The 22748-nt window shown below is 36.7% G+C and overlaps 1 protein-coding gene across 2 annotated transcripts in view; it reads right to left on the reverse strand.

Moving 5' to 3' along the window:
• Positions 1 to 12140: 12140 nt before the first annotated feature.
• Positions 12141 to 22748, reverse strand: part of LOC142232250 (cytokine receptor-like) — a 33924-nt gene continuing 23316 nt past the window's right edge. The window contains exons 6-13 of one of the 2 annotated variants that reach the window (XM_075302988.1): positions 22425 to 22659; positions 21860 to 22361; positions 21484 to 21790; positions 18177 to 18645; positions 18000 to 18111; positions 17749 to 17930; positions 14062 to 15389; positions 12141 to 13996 (exon numbers count right to left, since the gene is read on the reverse strand). In XM_075302988.1, coding sequence (XP_075159103.1) covers positions 13811 to 13996; positions 14062 to 15389; positions 17749 to 17930; positions 18000 to 18111; positions 18177 to 18645; positions 21484 to 21790; positions 21860 to 22361; positions 22425 to 22659 — 3321 coding nt within the window. In that variant the 3' untranslated portion in view covers positions 12141 to 13810. The remainder of the gene's footprint in view (positions 13997 to 14061; positions 15390 to 17748; positions 17931 to 17999; positions 18112 to 18176; positions 18646 to 21483; positions 21791 to 21859; positions 22362 to 22424; positions 22660 to 22748) is intronic. The other variant, XM_075302989.1, reaches the window with a different exon arrangement.

The following is a 22748-nucleotide window of genomic DNA, read 5'->3' on the forward strand; positions in this document are numbered from 1 at the left end:
TTACCGACGAAAACATCAAAAAAATCCACAAAATGATTTTGAATGACCGTAAAATGAAGTTGATCGAGATAGCAGAGGCCTTAAAGATATCAAAGGAACGTGTTGGTCATATCATTCATCAATATTTGGATATGGGGAAGCTCTGTGCAAAATGGGTGCCGCGCGAGCTCACATTTGACCAAAAACAACAACGTGTTGATGATTCTGAGCGGTGGTTGCAGCTGTTAACTCGTAATACACCCGAGTTTTTCCTTCGATATGTGACAATGGATGAAACATGGCTCCATCGCTAAACTCCTGAGTCCAATCGACAGTCGGCTGAGTGGACAGCGACCGGTGAACCGTCTCCGAAGCGTGGAAAGACTCAAAAGTCCGCTGGCAAAGTAATGGCCTCTGTTTTTGGGATGTGCATGGAATAATTTTTATCGATTATCTTGAGAAGGGAAAAACCATCAACAGTGACGCTATTTGAGCGTTTGAAGGTCGAAATCGCGGCAAAACAGCCCCATATGAAGAAGAAAAAAGTGTTGTTCCACCAACACAACGCACCGTGCCACAAGTCATTGAGAACGATGGCAAAAAAATTCATGAATTGGGCTTCAGAGGGCCCTCCGAATGACTGAGAAGTGGGCGAAAGACACTGGTCTTGGGGTAAATCCTGCAAAGACAGAATTAGTCATGTTCTGCAAAGATCGCAAAACTCCCACGGTTAGGCCTATTTCCTTAGGGGTATTGAAATTCCCTTTGGTGAGTGTGCAAAATATATTGGCGTTATTTTGGACAGGAAGCTGAACTTTAAGCTTAATATTGAAGAAAGGGCGAGAAAAGCAACGGTAGCTTTGTACTCGTGCAAAAAGACAATAGGAAAAAAGTGGGGACTAAAACCAAAAATTGTGCATTGGCTACACACGGCAGTAGTTAAAGGTTGATACGGTCAAAATTTGGTCAAGGGAAACGCGTATAAATCGGTGAAATCGTTTATTTAAAAAATCAAATTAAATTTCTTTTTCAAGTTCAATTAGTATAAAATTCAGGAAAAATATTCAGTTAGGCTTTCGCTTTTCCAAATCCGAATTGCCGGGCCTCACGCTTGACACCTGCCATCTTGTCCACCTTCTTCGCCACAGAAAGCCAGTTTGCCTTGAACTGCTGCTCGTCCTTAGCAGTTTTTTGGTCTTCTTTAGGTTCCGCTTGACAATAGCCCAGTATTTCTCAATTGGGCGGAGCTCGGCCAAAACAGTACGGAACAACCGTGTTTCTTCAGGAAAGGCAGCAGACGTTTATTCAAACACTCTTTCACGTAAATTTCTTGGTTGACAGTCACGAAAGCTATGAAAATGCTGCTTTTCAAGCCCCAGGTACAGATGGCTTGCCAAACCAGATATTTCTTTGCGAACTTTGACAGTTTTATGTGCTTGAAAATATCTGCTACCTTTCCCCTTCCTTTTGCCGTATAAAACTCCTGTCCCGGAAGCTGCTTGTAGTCGGCTTTGACGTAGGTTTCGTCGTCCATTAACACTCAGTCAAACTTCGTCAGCATCGTCGTGTACAGCCTCCGGGATCGCGCTTTGGCCGTCGTATTTTGTTTATCATCGCGATTTGGAGTCACTACCTTCTTGTAAGTCGATAGTCCGGCTCGTTTTTTGGCTCGATGCACGGTTGTAGACGATACACCCAGCTTATTTGCGGCATCTCGGAGAGAGAGAGAGGTTAGGGTTTCGCTTGAAACTACCGGCAGCTCTCTTTGTCGTCTCAGCGGCTTCCGGTTTTCGATTTCCCCCCGATCCAGACTTCCTCGCTGTCGACAATCGTTCCCCAAACACTTTAATTACATTTGTAACGGTTGATTTGGCAACTTTTAGCGATTTTGCCAGATTTGCGTGCGAGTAGCTCGGATTTTCGCGATGCACGAGCAAAATTTTCATACGCTGCTCTTCTTGCTTGGACGGCATTTTGACAACTGAAGAGTGAATTCCAAAATCAAAATAGGAGCAACATTCTACACACACACACACCTTCAAAATGAGGGGTGTTCAGGTTTTTTGACCGTATCACCCTTTAGACCTATAATACTATATGGTGTTGTAGTCTGGTGGCCGGCACTTCAGAAACCGACTTGTTTAGATAAAGTTCAGCGTATGGCGTGTTTGTGTATTTCAGTCGCATTCAGCAAGACAGGAACAAATTCCCTTAATGTCATGCTGCATCTATTGCCTTTAGACATTTTGGCCAAACAGTCAGCTGCAACAACGGCTGTGCGGTTGCGCCAGTTATCGCTGTGGTCGGAAAAAAGTTACGGTCACAGTTCGGTCCTCAAAATAATGCCAGATGTGCCTAACGTAGTGCATTACACTTTGGCGAGTCCACTTTTCGACAAAAAGTTTGAGACTCTAATCCCCAACACTGAGGCGTGGTGCACACAGACCCCGTGGAATAAAGAATATATAGGTTTCTACACTGATGGCTCCAAATTGGATGGACAAGTGGGGTTCGGAGTATATTCTAATGATCTGGAACTTCGAATAGCGAAAATATTACCTAATCACTGTAGTGTTTTTCAGGCTGAAATATTAGCAATAAGAGAGGTGGCGAATTGGCTGAGAAGTAATGTTCCAAAAAATTTGGGCATTAATATATACTCAGACAGTCAACCTGCAATAAAATCCTTGGACTCTGTGTTCCTCAACTCGAAAACGGCCATCGACTGCCGCAAATCTCTCAATGAGATGGCTGAGCAGTACAATATTCACCTAATATGGGTGCCTGGCCATAGGAACATACCGAGGAACTGCGAAGCGGATGAGTTGGCAAGGGTAGGGACTACCTTACATATTCCAGGGGAACTAGAATTTGTTGGTATGCCCCTAGCTACCTGCAAGCTCATGCTGCGTGAGAAGGCTGTTATGATGGCAAATGTTCGATGGGAGAATTGCAAGGGTTGTAACGACACCAAGCAAATATGGCCCCATTCCAACTAGATATGCTAATATTCTCGAGACGTCAGATATCACTCCTGATATCTGCTATAACGGGTCGCTGCCTGATAGGCGATTTTGCAAAAACTATTGACTATTGTATGAGCTGTCATGATGCGGAGGAAAAGGAATCAATTAAACACCTCTTGTGTGAGTGTCCTGCATTTTGTGTAAAGCGCAAGCAACTTTTAGGAGCATATAGCTTGAGATTACTGGCGGATCTGGAAAACGTTATCTTAAGCAGTCTGCTAATATTTTTGGAACAATCTGGTTGGTTCAGCGAAGAAAAATAATCGAGAAGGTTCAGCGGTTAAAACTAGAAGTTCCCATATGTAATAGGTACTTTTAGTTAATGTGGTATCACAATAGACTGAATAGTCTAAGTGAGCCTGAATCTTAATCGGGCTGCCACTAACCTAACCGTATTCTCCAGATCTGGCCCCCACCGACTTTTTCTTGTTCTCAGACCGCAAAAGGATGCTCGCAGGGAAAAAATTTGGCTGCAATGAAGAGGTGATCGCCGAAACTGAGGCCTATTTTGAGGCAAAACCGAAGGAGTACTACCAAAATGGTATCAAAAAATTGGAAGGTCGTTATAATCGTTGTATCGCTCTTGAAGGGAACTATGTTGAATAATAAAAGCGAATTTTGACAAAATGAATCTTTGTTAGACCGGGGACTTATCAGCCAACCTGTTAATTCATTTTATATATTTGAATTAGTTATTTATTTACAAATTATAGCATATTTTTATACCCTCTACCATAGAATGGGGGGTATATTAACTTTGTCATTCCGTTTGTCACACATCGAAATATTGCTCTAAGACCCCATAAAGTGTATATATATATTCTGGGTCGTGGTGAAATTCTGTTATTATTGATGTAGGTCGGATGGTATTGCAAATGGGCCATATTGGACCACTTTTACGTATAGCCACCGTGGTGCAATGGATAGCATGCCCACCTTGCATTCACATGGTCGTGGGTTCGATTCCTGCTTCGACCGAACACCAAAAAGTTTTTCAGCGGTGGATTATCCCACCTCAGTAATGCTGGTGACATTTCTGAGGGTTTCAAAACTTCTCTAAGTGGTTTCACTGCAATGTGGAACGCCGTTCGGACTCGGCTATAAAAAGGAGGTCCCTTGTCATTGAACTTAACATGGAATCGGGCAGCACTCAGTGATAAGAGAGAAGTTCACCAATGTGGTATCACAATGGACTGAATAGTCTAAGTGAGCCTGATACATCGGGCTGCCACATAACCTAACCTACGTATAGCCCCCATATAAATCGATCCCCAGATTTGGCAACAATCATGCAAAAATTGGTCCATATCGTTTCATAATTATATATAGCCCTCATATAAACCGGTCCCCAGATTTGACCTCCGGAGCCTCTTGAAGGAGCAAAATTCATACGATACGGTTGAAATTTGACACGTGGTTTTAGGATATGGTCTCTACCAATCACGCAGAAATTTATGCGGTTGAAATTTGGCACGTGGATTTAATATGTAGTCTCTAACAACCATGCAAAAATTGGTTCATATCGGTCCATAATTATATATAGCCCCCATATAAACCGATCCCCAGATTTGACCTCCGGAGCCTCTTGGAGGAGCAAAATTCATCCGATTCGGTTGAAATTTGGTACATTGTGCTAGTATATGACCGCTAACAACTATGCCATATCGGTCTATTGTTATATATAGCCCTTAGATAAACCTATCCCCAATCACACAAAAATTGGCCCATATCGGTACGTAACTGTATATAGCCGCCTTATAAAGCTCTCTAATTACCTAAATTACAATTTAGAGGACGAGTTTTAAGATGGCAAGGTCATCGGTAAGTATTACTACAACCCAAGTAATTCCATGGTGGATGACAGTCTTTAGTAGAAGTTTCTACTCAATCCATGGTGGAGGGTACATAAGACTCGGCCTGGACGAACTTACGGCCGTATATACTTGTTTATTACTTCAATACAACCGCATTTTCTTAAATTTCAAACATTTGTTTTAAATTTGTCTTGCTTTTCCTTTGTTGTAATATATTGTCTTAAATTTATATTTTAATATGTTTTATATAATTGTATTGGTTAGAAGATTTTAAAAACATATTATTCTCTCCCGTACTATAAATATAAGAATCTCCCTTATTGCAAACTACCAGGTTCGTACGCAAAATAAACTCTACTAGCCACTCTCCTCATGTATTAACATTACTACTTCTCTAAATACTATGATGTGCATTTTCATCACATCCCATAATGTGTTTGTCTTAGTTTTCAGTGACTCCTCAACCAAGATCTTAACGGCAAATGGAGGCATCTCCCTGTCATGTCCCGTGTAGACTGAAGTTACCCAATATTTGCCCTCGGCTATCTTTAGGCGGAGTTTTTAATTCACACATCTAACTCTTATATACGTATACATGGTTATTGAATAAGAACCACATACATATATTCTGTTTCATCAGGAAGTCTTTTAAGGCTGCACAAGCAGCCTTACAATGGAGGGACCATAGAACCATCCAAATTTTCAACCATGAATTTCTTCTTCACAGTTCTCGGGGACTCTCGCAACAACTCTTGGTTCAACTTTGTTGAGGTAGGAACTTCCCACATACGAAGTTCGTTAATGTCTACATTTTTGATGTCTCCTTCGACGATGGCTTGTCCATTTCAGAATCCATATGAAGTAGTAACTTACACGGCCTTGGGTCTTGGCTAAATGTGACAAAGAATCAACGTTCAATATGAAGACCACTTGTCGTCTTGTCGGCGGTTGGAAGATCGGGTTCCTTTAGTCTGTTTAATATAGACTCAGGATCAGGATGGTTTGCAGGTATCCCTGCATTTATGTCTGTGATCAACGCAGCTTTGAAGCAATCCATAGACCTCTGGTCAGCAAATGCAATTAACTTAAATCGTAAATTGATACCATCCATCATCTTGGCGTCGAGGACTTGGCCCGGAAAACTTTTCTAGCATCTGTGAGTAGACACCTGACATCGCGTTCTCAATTTCCTTTATTAATTATATCCATCACATGCCTGTCTTTTGCTATTGAGGAAAACCATCTTTGATCCCTTTGGAAGAGAGTAACTCAACCGCCGACCTTCCCTTTTGCCAGCTTCAAGAATCCCTTGCGCCCATTTTAGGATAGTCAAAGCATTTATGCGTTCCTTAAACCTCTTTCTTGATGGATTACCTCCTTTTGATGTCGTTAGGTTGTAACATCTCTTTGGTTCGACTTGCCAAAGAGATGTTGCAGCCTGTCGACCCGTCTACAGGTCAACTAATTTGGCATAACTCTTGGTCATTGCCAAAATTGATAATTTGATTTGAATGACTTCAACATTCAACCGTCATTAAAAGTCATTAAAAGCGCGAAGCCATCAAAGGCGATGGGCCCGCCGGAATTTCTATGCTAATTCTGAAGCATCTGGGAATACTAGCAGTTCAGCACTTTACCAGACTCCTCAATTTGTCCTTGGAATCACTTATTATATCCGATCTTTGAAAAATGAGTAGGTTGATTCCGTGTGGACAATTTTCAATCTGCCAACCATCAACGTGGATTCCGTAAAGTACATAGCACCTCGACAGCTTTACATACCATTTCAGCATATATAAATAGAGGACTCTACCAGCCCAAGCCATAGGGCGTTCCTCGTGGCGCTCGACCTATCGAAGGCATTCAATACGGTCAACAAAACCAGACTTTCGAGGACATTGAAAATACGTGCCTACCAGCAGGAACTAAACGTGGGTTCCTAATTATATATGCGTACGCGGTATTTAGAGAAAGTCGAGAAGTGGTATGTATGGGCCAGTTCTGGTCAAAACATATTTAAGGTACTGGTAACTTTATCATGGGTTTGACATTGACGAGATAATTTTACACTTTAGGACACGTCTTGGTCTCATTCCAAAGAACACGTCCAATTTAGTAAGAGCATTCCATAGACTGGTCCGCATAAACCAGTCTGAGGCAAAAACTCATAGGAATCAGTTTCATTTTGAGCATTATATGATTATTTAAAAATTGCGACAAACTGGAGGACGGGTACCATTCGTGTGATAGACGCATCACTGCCATTTTCCTCCATTTTCTCGTAACTACAAGGTCAATCCAACTCTCGGAGCTCAACCACCGCCCATTGAACCGAACGAAAGAGACCTCCCACGGCAGACTAGAGTCTGGCCAACCCCACGGTAGACCAGAGTACTTTTGATCAGGCAAGTTCAGTCGTGTTTGGGGTCAATATATGACATATGGAATTCTTTTGACAACCACTATGACAATGGTTGCGATTCCCACCTACCACCTTCTTCAGGAATTTTTATACTCTTCACCACTACTGTGGTACAGGGTATAATAAGTTTGTGCATTTGTATGTAACGCCAAGAAGGAGTAATCATAGACCAACCTTTTAGTATACGGATCGGCTTAGAATTAAATTCTGAGTCGATTTAGCGATGTCCGTCTGTCTGTCCGTCTGTCTGTCTGTTGATGTATTTTTTGTGTGCAAAGTACAGCTCGCAGTTTTAGTCAGATTGTCCTAAAATTTGGTATAGGGTCCTGTTTCTGCTCAAAGACGATCCCTATTGATTTTGGTTCAGATTTAGATATAGCTGCCATATATATTTTTCACCGATCTGGTCATAATTGGCGTGTATATCAACCGATCTTCCTCAAATTCCGTACATCCGAATATTTTATGAGTCTCGAAAAACTTGCAAAATATCAGCCAAATCGGTTCAGATTTAGATATAGCTCCCATATATATCTTTCGCCCGATTTGCACTTATATGACCCCAAAAGCGATAGTTTTGCCGTGAGTTGCTTGAAATTTTTCACAAGGGTTACGTTTAATGATACTGTTATGTGCGACAAATTTTGTTAAAATCGGTTCAGATTTACATACAGCTTCCATAAATGTCTTTCTGCTGATCTACACTCCCATGGCCCCAGAGGCCAATCTGTTATTCCGATTTACGCGATTTTACGATTTTTGCACAGGAAGTAGAATTATCTTTATAACTAGTGCATTAGCCGACTTAAATTTTGAGTCTATAGATTTTGTAGAAGTCTGTCCAGATCGAGTGATATTTAAATGTATGTATTTGGGACAAACCTTTATATATAGCCCCCAACACATTTGACGGATGTGATATGGTATCGAAAATTTAGATCTACAAAGTGGTGCAGGGTATAATATAGTCGGCCCCGCCCGACTTTAGACTTTCCTTACTTGTTATGTTTGGGGAAATTAGCATTGTCCGCCCGAACACCACATGATTAACATTTGCCACATATGGTGGTAACAGAAATATTTTAATACAAAGTTTATACCGATTCTCTGGTCTAGTTACATTGAGATTGTAACTAGGCCTAACTTTTATCAAAGTTAAACGGGAAGTTTTGTTATGTCCTTAGAAAAGTTAAAATAAAATGACAAGCACACCCTCAAAAAAATCGCTTCTTTAACATAGGTTCCAAACATATTTTGCAGGAAGCACATATATTATTGGATACTGCCGAAACATTAATATGTTTGTTTTATGTGAACATATTATATGTTTGGAAGCATTTTGAGCCCACAAATATTATATGCTTGGAAGAATTTTTTCCAAAGACGATTGTGCTCATTCCCTAACATACTCGTTATTTTCACTTCCACGAAATATTTTAGTTCTTGGCACCTTTTTCTGTAATACAAATAATGTTGAACAAAATATTCACTTTTATAATTTTTTTAAATTTCACCTTTCGCCTGCACGGAGAATCGAACCGAGGACCATACAGTTTGTAAGCCAACACACTATCCACTGGGCTACGTAGCTGTTATGGTCACCAGCAGATAATTATCGTTATATCGATATCGATTCAGATTTAGATATAGCTCCGATATATATCTTTCGCCCGATATGCACTTATATGGACCCAGAAGCCAGAGTTTTATCCCGATTAGCTTGAAATTTTGCACAAGGAGTACAATTGGTAGTATAGTCATGTGTGCCAAATTTTATTGAAATCGGTTCAGATTTAGATATAGCTTCCATATATATGTTTCGCCCGATATGGACTTATATGGCCCCAGAAGCCAGAGTTTTGGCCCAATTTGGTTGAAATTTTGCACTAGGAGTACAATTGGTAATATAGTCATGTGTGCCAAATTTGATTGAAATCGGTTCAGATTTAGATATAGCTCCCATATATATGTTTTTCTGATTTCGACATAAATGGTCAAAATACCAACATTTTCCTTGTTAAATCGCCACTGCTTGGTCGAAAAGCTGTAAGAATGACTCTAATTTTCCTAAACTTCTAATACATATATATCGAGCGATAAATCATAAATAAACTTTTGCGAAGTTTCCTTAAAATTGCTTCAGATTTAAATGTTTCCCATATTTATACCCTTCACCACTACTGTGGTACAGGGTATAATAAGTTTGTGCATTTGTATGTAACGCCAAGAAGGAAAAGTCTGAGACCCATCGTTTAGTATACCGATCGTCTTAGAATTAAATTCTGAGTCGATTTAGCGATGTCCGTCTGTCTGTCTGTCTGTCTGTCTGTCTGTCCGTCTGTCTGTCTGTTGATGTATTTTTGTGTGCAAAGTACAGCTCGCAGTTTTAGTCCGATTGTCCTAAAATTTGGTATAGGGTCCTGTTTCGGCTCAAAGACGATCCCTATTGGTTTTGGAAAAAATCGGTTCAGATTTAGATATAGCTGCCATATATATTTTTCACCGATCTGGTCATAATTGGCGTGTATATCAACCGATCTTCCTCAAATTCCGTACATCCGAATATTTTATGAGTCTCGAAAAACTTGCAAAATATCAGCCAAATCGGTTCAGATTTAGATATAGCTCCCATATATAGCTTTCGCCCGATTTCCACTCATTTGCCCGCAGAGACCAATTTTTTGCTCCGATTTAGTTGAAATTTTGCACAGGAAGTAGAATTAGCATTATAGCTATGCGTGTCAAATTTGGTTGAAATCGGTTCAGATTTAGATATAGCTCCCATATATAGCTTTCGCCCGATTTACACTCAAATGACCACAGAGGCCAATTTTTTGCTCCGATTTAGTTGAAATTTTGCACAGGGAGTATAATTAGCATTGTAGCTATGCCTGCCAAATTTGGTTGAAATCGGTTCAGATTTAGATATAGCTTCCATATATAGCTTTCGCCCGATTTACACTCATATGACCACAGAGGCCAATTTTTTGCTCCGATTTAGTTGAAATTTTGCACAGCGAGTAGAATTAGCATTGTAGCTATGCGTGCCAAATTTTGTTGAAATCGGTTCAGATTTAGATATATCTCCCATATATAGCTTTCGCCCGATTTACACTCATATGACCGTAGAGGCCAATTTTTAACTCCGATTTAGTTGAAATTTTACACAGGGAGTAGAATTAGCATTGTAGCTATGCGTGCCAAATTTGGTTGAAATCGGTTCAGATTTAGATATAGCTCCCATATATATGTTTTTCTGATTTCGACAAAAATGGTCAAAATACCAACATTTTCCTTGTAAAATCGCCACTGCTTAGTCGAAAAGTTGTAAAAATGACTCTAATTTTCCTAAACTTCTAATGCATATATATCGAGCGATAAATCATAAATAAACTTTTGCGAAGTTTTCTTAAAATTGCTCCAGATTTAAATGTTTCCCATATTTTTATGCCCTTCACCACTACTGTGGTACAGGGTATAATAAGTTTGTGCATTTGTATGTAACGCCAAGAAGGAAAAGTCTGAGACCCATCGTTTAGTATACCGATCGTCTTAGAATTAAATTCTGAGTCGATTTAGCGATGTCTGTCTGTCTGTCTGTCTGTCTGTCTGTCTGTCCGTCTGTCTGTTGATGTTGACCGGGATCCCGGGAAATTCGAAAAAAAATCCCGCTTTCCCGGGAATGCAAAAAGTCCGGGAAAAAGAGAACCCTATTTATGAGTAATTTACCTTAGCGACGTGTCTGAAAACATGAGCATGAAAAAAAGCATAACTAAAATTGTAAATGAATTAAACTCGTAAGCATTTTAAGCCGGTGGGTGGGATTATTTTCGTGAGCGCATTTTTCCGAAATTCGTTACTCACGCACGCTCACGAAGAAATTATTTTCGTGATTCACGCCCACCCACGACATTTGTTTTGTTAATCACGCTCACGCACACTCACGCCGTTGCCATCGTCAGTCACGACAATTTCGTGTCACGTGCACACCTCTACTCCGGACACAACCTAGTCGCAAAGGTCCTTGATCTGGATACAAGCTGATGTACCAAAGCGCATAACAAAACTGGATGAAATCACAAAAAACTGTTACAACAACAGACCTTCAAAACACCATAACTGCGACTGGGTGTCCCCGCAGCCATTCAAATCACCAAATAAAGGTCTGCACAAATATGCTTAAAAGCGATTTCAAATGGCTTGGATTTTTATAGAACATGTAGAACATCAGCGCTTCGCCGAACAAACCTAACAAAACCCTCATTCGACGGCGGTATAGCTTGAAAATTTAAACACAACAAATGCCAATCGAACCCAAAGCCAAAGATTATAGATTACAGAAGATGGGAGATTGGCTACGGAGCACATCAAACCATTTACAACATTAGTTTAATACTCGAACCAAACGCGTATACGACAAGTATTGACATAGCATTAAAATGCAAATAAAAAGAAATTAAGAGCACGAAATAAATTTCCATAAAGGGGAAAATGTAATTTTTTTGTTGTTGCCTAAAATTTAACATTGTTTCATTAAGACAATTAAATTTTTCATTTAAAAAATAAAAACGAAAAACAACTACAAATGAACTAATCTGGTAAATGCAACATTTGGTATGACGCATGCCAATTTCCTATCTTCCTCAAATCTATAATCTTTGGCATTTACCATGTTAGTTCAATACATGTTTGTAATTTGTAGTTGTTTTTCGTTTTTATTTTTTAAATGAAAAATTTAATTTTCTTAATGAAACAAGGAACCCCCAACAGTCGTACACGCTATAAACGTGTTCGACATACAAAACCCCGGGCCACAACAAAGAGATAAGCTCCTAGGAACATCAAAGAACCATACTATCTATCCAAATGTAATCAATCGAATGTTAAACGAAAAGTGAGTTGTGTTGAAATGTGTTTTTTTATTTTTTATTATATTTATTTATACTCGTAATATACAAGAATTCAAAAATGTTAAGTACTGAATAATGCTTAGTTGTTTTATTTTGTTTGATTGTTTATTTCGTTATACAAAATGGTATATGTTTTAAGGCCACAACGTTAAACATTTATATTTGCTTGTTAATATTGCATTTAAGGCTAACTTCTAAAAATTAATAATACACTGTACTGTAGTTACTACGCGTATTTAAATAACACAATAGTAAATTAAATACAAAGAAACCTAACATAGGCAATGTTTACTCAATATTTTTAATGCGTTAATTTTCTTTAAATAAACTTAAAATTAAATAATAATAATACAATAGTTAAAAAACTCTGTAGAAGATACTGTGATGAAAACACACAACAACGTTCACAAAGTTAACATTTTAAAATTAAGCAGTAAGTCCAATGACAAGCTGCCTATATTGTGATTGCTGCGCAAAGAAATATTGTGGTGGTCAGGTGAACGAATATTATAAAAAAAATGAAGGGATACGATTGGAGATAGACCGAATAACAGTTTTCGTCAAAAAAATGAGTCCTAGTTCAAGGAGGGCCGGCTAGACAGATGAAAATTATTGAATACAATTAAATACTAAGAGGGTAAAAAATCAGTTAGAAAAACGATTTGAATGGGCCAATCTAACTCCGTGTAGTAAATGTATTTTGCATTTTTCTAATTCAGTAAAATATTCAGTTCCCATATTTGTATAAATATTGTCCGATAAACTTGTCCACTTTAATTATGTTAGAGGGATTTATTGCTAGTCGTATGTCATTTTAGTAGCAAATTTGCCACTTTGTGTCACTTTATTAATAGACATAAATATGCAAAATGTTATGTGTATATTAACCCCGACTAGCACAATCAATTACAAATGTTAAGTTATGAACACATCCATTACCATATTGCATGGTATATGAATGTAGAAGATTTGTTAGGTTAACCCAACCTTAATTAATTGCAAGCAGAACTTGAAATGTAGTAGACCAAAAATATATGAAAGTGGCTATAGTTATTTGTTTCTGAGAAAGTATGCGACCTCTTGGCCTACTTTTTTAAAATTAAATGAAATGGGATACTTTTTCAAAATTATCAATGGCAAAACTGTTTAGGAGACAATATCACAAACCTATTTTAGTCATTTACATGCAACAGGGTAAAATTTATTATTTCCAAAAAGTATAGACTTTATACACATGCATTGTTTGATCATTGGAACCCATAATTTGAGATAAAGGCAATGGATACATTTTCTGACGAAACCCCTAATTTCGGTCCAACTCCATTAGGCATTTGTGGTAAAGGCACTGAATTTGTTCTTTTCTTAGCACTAAAATTATTAATTACAATATACAACAACAAATTTCATTTCATATACGAAGAATTCCACTAGCGTATTTATGAATATGAAGAAATAATTAAAATATAAATGAAGCGAGACAGAGAAAGAGTGTGTGTGAGCGAAAATGGTATCATATACAGGTGAACTTATGATGAAAATTAAGAAGAAAAAAAAACTATATATAAAATCTCATTTTGTACAGGGATTCTTTAAAAATAAACAAAAAAACTAATGGAGCGCGGGTAACTGATATGCGATGGGGATGTGCGAGAGAAGAACTCAATTAAATTGATGTTGCTGGCCAAAAGCGGATAGCTCTTTTTGTGTAACATATCCTGATATGGGTGGTAAAATAGCACCACCTGGCGCCGTTCCACCACCGTTCGCAGTTGTGAAGACCTGTGGAGATTTTCCCAAAGCCTCCAGTGATGTATATCCATTTGAATTCGCTGGATGTATTAATGGCTGAAAATATTCAATGATTTTAGAAAAAAAAACAATCGCATTGAATTTAAATCAAAAATACTCACTTTTTGCAGCATTTGGGGCGCCACATAACCCGAACTGTTCACCACTGGCACATCAACCTTTGTTGTAGGAACTACTGTTGGCATGGCTGCAATTGGCGAAGGAGACGCAGAAAATTTCTGTGCGGGCCAATTTAGAATATTATGTGGTTTAACGTAACCATTTTCGGATGGTATAATTTGTGTCTCATGTTGAGGTGTGCTGTTCAGTCCAGATATTTGTGTAATATAACCATTTTCTGTTGGCAAAAATGAATGAGGCGATTGAGTGAATTCACATCCAGTTATTGCATTAAAAGTAGGCTGCACATAGCTTCCGACATTTTCCGATTGAGTACTCAAACTGTTATCAAATGTCGTTTGGGGGGAATTATTTTCGCTTGGCTTCAATAGTTCCATCACCATATATGCATCATCAACTCCTGATCTTTGCTGGGCTACTCCACCTTGTCCATTAACTACATCGATATTACAATACTGAGTAGAATGATTGGAACCCATATATCCACTACTTTTGCCCAAAGAGCCCGTGGTTAGACCATCTATGCCCCCACCACCAACACCATCCATGTGATTGTGGTCTCCACTGTGGCAAGTGTATCCGGAATCATGACTAATTGATGACAAAAGATGTCGACTTTCGTTATTGTAGAAAGAATCTTTGCTACGTCGAAAATCATTTCCATCATTTTTTACGGGATAACTTATAGCCTCTAAACCAGGTGGTAGAGCACATGTGATATTAGCCATCTTTTGATACTTTTTACGGGCCACATAAAAGGCAGCCATAACGCCTAATGAGGAAACCACAACCAACAAAGCCAACATCGTTACGCGACTCAATTTAGTATCGGAGCAATTTGTTACCGGGCCAACGGACCATACCGATTTGTATTGCACAAACTCATCGACGTTACTGTAATGCTTTATCAACTCCATTTGTTTCTCCAGATCATTGCTAACTACTTCACATTTCAAGTCTTCATTTTGCTCGTAATAGATGCTTTCGGAAACAAGACTCATATCATCGTTGGTTTTGTTCATTGTAGCTAAGATATACTGATCTATTTCCGAATCCCGTCGTGCGACATTCACTGCCCTCACATGAAGCTTAAACCTGTAATCGGCATCTATGCATACTGGAAAATGATAAACACATTCGGTGGCGTTCAATACTTTGGAGATATGTTGTCTTTGTATGGTGTCCTTGTATAAAACCTCAATAGAAACCTCGTAAAACTCCACACGACCCGACGGAACTTCCGGAACAGACCATTGAAGAGTATTCTGGGTTTTCTCTTTAGTTCTGATGTGACGTGGATTTGATGGAACTGTAAAATCAAGTAAAATATGGATTGCCAAATTTAGTTTACACGAATGTCCACATTGTATAAAGATTTATAGTTCATGTAGTAATATGGAATGAAAATAAGCTTGCTATTGGTAAAATACAAATATTTCTAATTCAATCCTAAAACGTTGTATTTAGCTAGTGTAATCAGAATCAAAATAATGATTTCTAAAGCTATTGAACTTTTTAAATATGGAAAAGTCTTTTCGAGTTATCGACTTTTTCCAAAAAAAAAATTTAAAATCGACTTTAAAACTTTTTAAAGATTTGAAGCTTTGAGAAGAATACATTTACAAATTCATATTAACTGCATGTCTGTACCGTGGTATACCGTTTAAAATTAATTATATCCTCCACAGATACTCTCAAAGATACCATATTTGCACATTCCCCTTTTAATCCAATGTTTACTAGTATGTTTATCTAATAAAGTGTACTGGTGAGGATGTGGAAATCCGAAACATTTGTATTCCGTTCGGGCACTTTTATTTGTTTCCCCTAGCTCCATAAAAAAGCAGTTATACCAGGATGATAATGAAGAAATAATAATAATTTGAATATATAGCAAGAATACTGGGAACTTTGAAAACAATTACTGAAACAATTGCTATAAAAAGTAGGTCCCTTGTCATTGAGCAGCACTAGAAATCGGACGAAAAATCGAATTCGGGTGCAGCATTCCGTAAAAAAAACGATAATCGACAACCAACCGGTCTTCACCGTCAACTGATCTATTAATCGAAGCAGAAGATTTCTTAGAAATTTTAAAATTTTTGTTTCAAATCAATATTATTTTGTTGACATTATTTGTATTAATTCGTTGAAAGATTTCAAATATAAAACAGCCCAACATTCACAATCGAAATCGTATGTCGCGTGCCGACATAAGTATTAGGGCTGTCACACTGGATTTCGGGACGGGATTTTTTATTTTGAATCCCGGGATTTATCGGGATACCGAAAAACTAATTCCAATTTGTTTAATTGGAAGCTTTTTAGCATTATTTATTAATAAATTTGAGTCTTCATTAAGTGCAAAAGGCCCTTAGATTTCATATACGACAAATTGAGTTAATAAACATTTATGGTACACCTTGAGTAAGAAGATATTATACATGAGGTATACTATAAAAAGCACAATTTCATCAAAAACCGAACTAAACGATAAGGTCCTCCTTTGAACAATGAGTTCATGTGTTAAAAAGTTACGTAAAACGATGAATAGACCTAATCTAATCAAAGTCCTTAAAATGTTTTGCTGAGTAAGATAGCGATATGAAATTGGGTTTTAAATTATTTTTGTCCTAATTTTGTTTTTCTTTCCTTCATATTGTTCAGTTGGACTAAGTGTTCGTTAAGTATGATAGCAATTTGTTATTGGTTTTTAATTAACTCTTATGTTTTATTTATTTTTTTTTTTGTTAATAAAATTGACAACAATTTTTTGGCGCCGTAGATTGTTATTGCATAAAATATTTAAACAATCCCGAAAATTTCGAGATCCCGAAAAAATCCCGGGATTTTATATTTTGAAATCCCGAATCCCGGGATTTATAAAAATTGATCCCGAATGACAGCCCTAATACGTATGCGATTTACCTAAACATTAAAAGAGAAATTGTACTCTTGCTCACCCACGCTCGGAAGAAGTCAATCGCGTATACTTGCCAACCAATTATAGTGACACTCGAAAGCTCTGGTGACTCATTTAATTATCGTTACTCTCCAGATGGTTGTAAGTTCTACATCCTAAGCTGTGCAAGAGCCAATAAAAAGTTTAAAAAATCGTTCGTCAATGAGAACAATGGCGTAGGCGATTTTAAATATGTGGGAGTGCTTAGAATTGTCAGCACATTTTATTTCGTAAAGCTGAAGAAAAAATGAGTATGATTAACGCGTGCGTGATTACTTTCGTGAGAATGATTCTCTAAAAACTTCATCCATGCACACACACACGAACAGATTATTTTCGACTTTCAATACCGACATTTGTGTACTTGATAACACGACACGAAAATCTCGTGTCACGTATACATCTCTTAAAACTATTTCCAAAAAACCCTTTAAAAAATTCGGCTGAATTTTCAACTCATCAAGAACCGTCTTATAGAATTTATACAGACATATTTACAATGTTTTCAGAGTTGGAAGTTGAAAGCATATCCTTTTGCCAGCTATACTTTTTCATTTATATTATGTCCCGATTTCATTATATTTTTTCTTTTAATATATTGATTGATATTATAGGACTTTTTCTTGTGTTTTCATTTGTGGCTACTAATGAGTTTTCATAAGCGTATCAAGGTACAATATGGAATATGGAAGAATGAGATACTTACTTCCCACCAGAGTGTCAAGCGTTATATCATTACTGGAGTTCGAAGCTGCAATTGTGTAGGCTACTACATACACTTTGTATCTTGTAAAGCTACTTAAATTCTCCAGAGTGTATCTCATTTCTCCCTTTGAACATATGGTTTTATTTTGTAGACAATCAATTATATAATTTTCATTGTTATATCTGCAAATAATAAAAAGGGAAGGGATCAATATTTCATATCGCTAGTTACTTCATATGTTTGTTACTTACTGTATTCTATATTTTCTAAGTACTCCATTGAGGCGTTCAGGTGAAATCCAGGTTAACACTGCAGAGTTACTAGTAATGTTGTGAGCTTTCAGTTGCAATGGTTTCGAGGGAGCTATTAAACATTAATTTTATATTGTTAAAAATAAATTACAAATATTTTATTATGATCACTCTTACCATCTTCGGCTGTTTTTATGATAAGGGGTTCACTCATTTTACCAGGTTTGAATTTGGAGAACATAAGCATTTCGATTTTATACGTTGAGAATGGATCCAAACCTCTAATAACAAGCTCTTTGGCTGATACACGCAATTTACCAGTTATGGGATCAGAGCACACCGACTTTTCAGCATTATTAAAATCTTGGCGTAACCGGCAGTATGTGAAACTATAGCCTTCGAGTAGGGAAGGACATACATGATCTGAACGCCATTTTACAGTTATATTACGGGCTGAGATGGAATATATTTCGAGTTCCATTGTTGGTAGATCACTAGTGCCATCCGCTGCACACATCCAATGCATACCCGAATTAAAATCATGATAGTTGGCCGAAACCGCCATATTAAGATTTTTGTCTTCCCTCTGTGGTTTAGTTTTGAAAACGGATGTATTTTTGCTTACATGTTCAAAGTTAACCGTACCCTGAAATCAAAAGTCAGAATTTGTATATGTTTAAATGTTAAAATCATGGAAAAATTGGAAAATTGTAGGAGAGTTGTTCATGTTTGCATGATTTGACATCGGATTTGTTCACTCAAATTCCTTATAACTTTGTCATTTTTCGATCGTTTTTCGTCTTCTAGTTTGTCTTATTGCTTACGTCAGAGTATCATCTATACGACCATGAAGAGAAACCAATTTTTTTCAATGGTTTGTACTTTTCCGGTGGAAAAGGGTCACTGTAAAAAATAATTTTTTTTTTTTTGAAAATTTGCCCTTTTTGCATCGATAGTTTGAACCACTTAACTTATCACCAATTATACACGATTATTCGTCATCTCAATACCTTTCATTAAAGTACCAACAACGATAAAATTGGACATTTCTAACTCGAGATATAATTTGTTTAGTGAAAAAAGAGCGAACAACTGAAAATAACGGGATATCTCAAAAACTGTTCCATTAACAAAAATTTTACCATTTTTTTCGAATTCAGCAGACCAAAATACATAATTTGGAGTAAATTTTACCAAAAAACTACCAAACAAAAAAAATATTTTTATAGAAAATTGGTTAAAATTTTATTTTGGTCAAAATTTTTTCGAAAATGTCAAAATTTTATTTCTATCGAAAATGTCAAAATTTTATTTCTATAGAAAATTTTGTCAAAATTTTATTTCTATAGAAAATTTTGTCAAAATTTTATTTCTATAGAAAATGTTGTCAAAATTTTATTTCTATAGAAAATTTTGTCAAAAATTCATTTCTATAGAAAATCTTGTCAACATTTTATTTCTTTTATATTTTTATCAAAATTTTATTTCTATAGATAATTTTGTCAAAATTTCATTTCTATAGAAAATCTTGTCAACATTTTATTTCTATAGAAAATTTTGTCAAAATTTTATTTCTACGTCTTAGTTGAAGAGGAATATTTTGCAAAACCTACCAAAACAAAGTGTCTACAACATCATTGGACTTAAATTTCAGGCATCATAAGGTGGGTACAACCAACATTTGATCGGTAAAATCATAACACCTATCTTAATGGGTTAGATAAATCTTCAATTTAAATATCGGCGTCATGAAAAAATTTATTATTTTATATCCTCATTTGTTAATGACTATAATACATACAACCCCAGATTTTAAACTACAAACTAATCGTATACAAATTGCTACTGGTAGATACTGAAGAAGTAAAATCTGGAGATGGGTCTCAAAGGAGGCTACATCAAGACAAAAAATGACCGGTATCAGAGTTCAGTGTTTTGGATGTGAATTAAAAAATGTTGTGGTATTTTGACAAATAATTAATTTTTAATGCAATCTAACGTTTATGTGAAAAACTTGACCTCAAATATTTTCAAAATTTCGCAATTTTTCTAGAATGAATTTAGAAATTTTGTTGACAAAATTTAAATAATTTGTACCATTTTATAATCCTTGCTCTGTTTTTAACATATTTGAAACAAAAAATGTTAAAATTTTCATTTGAAAGTATGAAAAAAGTGTGTTATAAAAAATTGAATTAAAAGAACTTCCTGAGAGCTAAAATAAAGAACACCTCTGGAAGGACATTTTTGGAAGTGCTTTTAAAGTTGTGCCTTTAGAAGTACTTCCAAATTTCTTTGCTGGGAGGTCCAAAGTAATGTCGGATTGAATAGTTTACAATCGTGTAGTATATTCTCGCAATGGCTCCGGTTAATTTTAAGCATATCAAGCATTCTCAATTCGAAATTGACTTGCCGGGAGACAAGAAATTATAGTTTTATTTTCAATTACATTTTTCTGTTTCATGACATCAAAATAAAACTGCTATTTTGGCGAGCTTAAACATCTCAAATTTCATGATACTGGTAGCGTGGTTCATGGTGGTTGTCCCATTTTGAGTTTTGTAACATCTGACAAGAAAATGTTTTGGAAGATCTTTTAGAGCCGTTTTAGAGCTACATTTTGGTCTTAAAGCATTAAAACACAAATAAGACTCAGCAAAGTTACTTAAAGCATGTACAAACCAAGATATGTTTTTTATGAAGTGTGGAACATGATTTTGTAGCTAAGAATGGCTAAAATGGCTCTGATTCGCCGTATGCCAATTCCATGGACTTTTCTATTTGGGTCGATTTAAAGAGCAGCATAAGGACTAAAAAATATCAACATGGGCATAGTAATGGACCAAAATATCAGCAGATTACATTTGTACAGCTTGTACTCTTTTTTTTTGCGAACTCAGAGCAATATTCTAGGCAAAATGTGGACATATCGAGCAAAGGTAAAGGCGTCTGAAAACTTTACTACAAGAAATATATGATAGTTTGAATTGGTAATTCGCCGTTCATATTATCAGTTTATCTGTAAAAAAAATCATACAGTGTGACCAAAAGCTAAGAATTGTCGGAGATAAGCAAAAAAATCGATAAATGTGTAATCGATCACATTCATTCGCAGCTTATCGATCATGTCGTCTAATATAAATTATGATGTGGCCAACATCTGTCTCGTATCGTACGGATAAACTGAAATCCTCAAACTTACGTGATTTCTATAGTTTAACTGGGGGCTAACTAAGTTTTATTTGTTTTCATTTTATTTCGTTTTTTGTTTCTTGCTGTTGGCAATGCTAGAAAAATTGATGCCATTCGACCATTTTTCGATACGAAAATAGATTCGATACCGAATGCATTGTCTCCAAAATCAGTAAATATAAACGAAATTGAATTTATTTTATAGAGCAATGGATTTCACACTTGTGTGTTTCCGATTTGCACGCACGAAACCAATATGAAGAATTATTTTGAAAACCCCTGGAATGCTTACCTCACAATCATTAGGAGTTGCTTTCTTCGATTGACACCAGAAAACCGTGTAGTCTATTAAGCCTTCTAGTTTTCTAGGTGCATTCCATGACAGCGTATAAATGTGATTTTCGGCATCATATACATTTCTTATCCATAACGGAGAAGTTGTACCCTCATGACGCTCGGACCAAGCCGGTATTGTTATTGTACTATTGTCTGGAGACTCTCCCTCAGCATTACTGCTTTTAATGACAAATTCATAACGTTGAGTTTTATTCCACGGCAATACTGCAGATATCCGATTAATCTGAATGCTCTCTCTAAAGCTGTGTGTAAGAAAAAAATGGGAACCTTTTTAGGAAAAAGTTTATGAAAGTATACAACATGCAACTTACTTTTCATCCACTTCAAGTCCACCAACTTTGATTTGCTTCAAAATATACTGAAAATTGGGACCATTCTCCCTATATTCTGGCAACTGATGCCAATAGAGACGAAGGGTTGTTTCCGCAGGATCAATGTAAAAACTACCAACATCTGTAAGAGGTGCGGCCGATGGTGGGCATGCAGCTGTCTGAAACTCTTGGACATATGGCTCGCTCCAGTATGAATCATCATAGCCCGTCGAAGATTTATTCACACGAATTCGTACACTTAGTTCATAGCGAAAATACGCATATGGAATGTTGCGCACATGAAGTTTGAATTCTGAGCGATTGTTACGTGCCACAAAATCGGTGTGATTAATCCAGTCGACTCCACGATCTTTTGGGCGTAAACGTATTTCATATTGCAAGCCTTTGGCGGCATAGGAACTATACTTGGGATTGTACCATTTTATAATGACCGAATCATTGGTAATTTTTTCAAAAATGTATACTGGTTTGGCAGGTATGACTGTATCATAGAACAAATGATATTAAACAAAGCTATAGGTTAAATAATTTTATAACTAATTACCGCTCTCATAATGGTTTATCCAAAAGTTTTGTTCATGTTTGCCCAAGTCATTGGTAATCTCCAATGTAAAATTGAAATATTCATGAGTTGTTCGATAGTTGTTCTGATCCAAGGTCAAATTGCAGATGGCCTGATATTCTTGCATTTCCATTGTACATGTTTGTATATAATTCTGTGAATAAATTGTAGTGTAAACACGATTTCCATTTTCATCCAACTCTGAAGTGTGAAATAACTACAAAAGTTTAGGTGATGCAACCAACGAACAAATAGATTGAAGAGTGAAGAAATGTGCATTCCAAAACAAAGCCCAATGTGCCCCAT

The sequence above is a fragment of the Haematobia irritans genome, chromosome 3, assembly GCF_050003625.1.
Source record: "Haematobia irritans isolate KBUSLIRL chromosome 3, ASM5000362v1, whole genome shotgun sequence".
Taxonomy (NCBI): Eukaryota; Metazoa; Arthropoda; class Insecta; order Diptera; family Muscidae; genus Haematobia; species Haematobia irritans.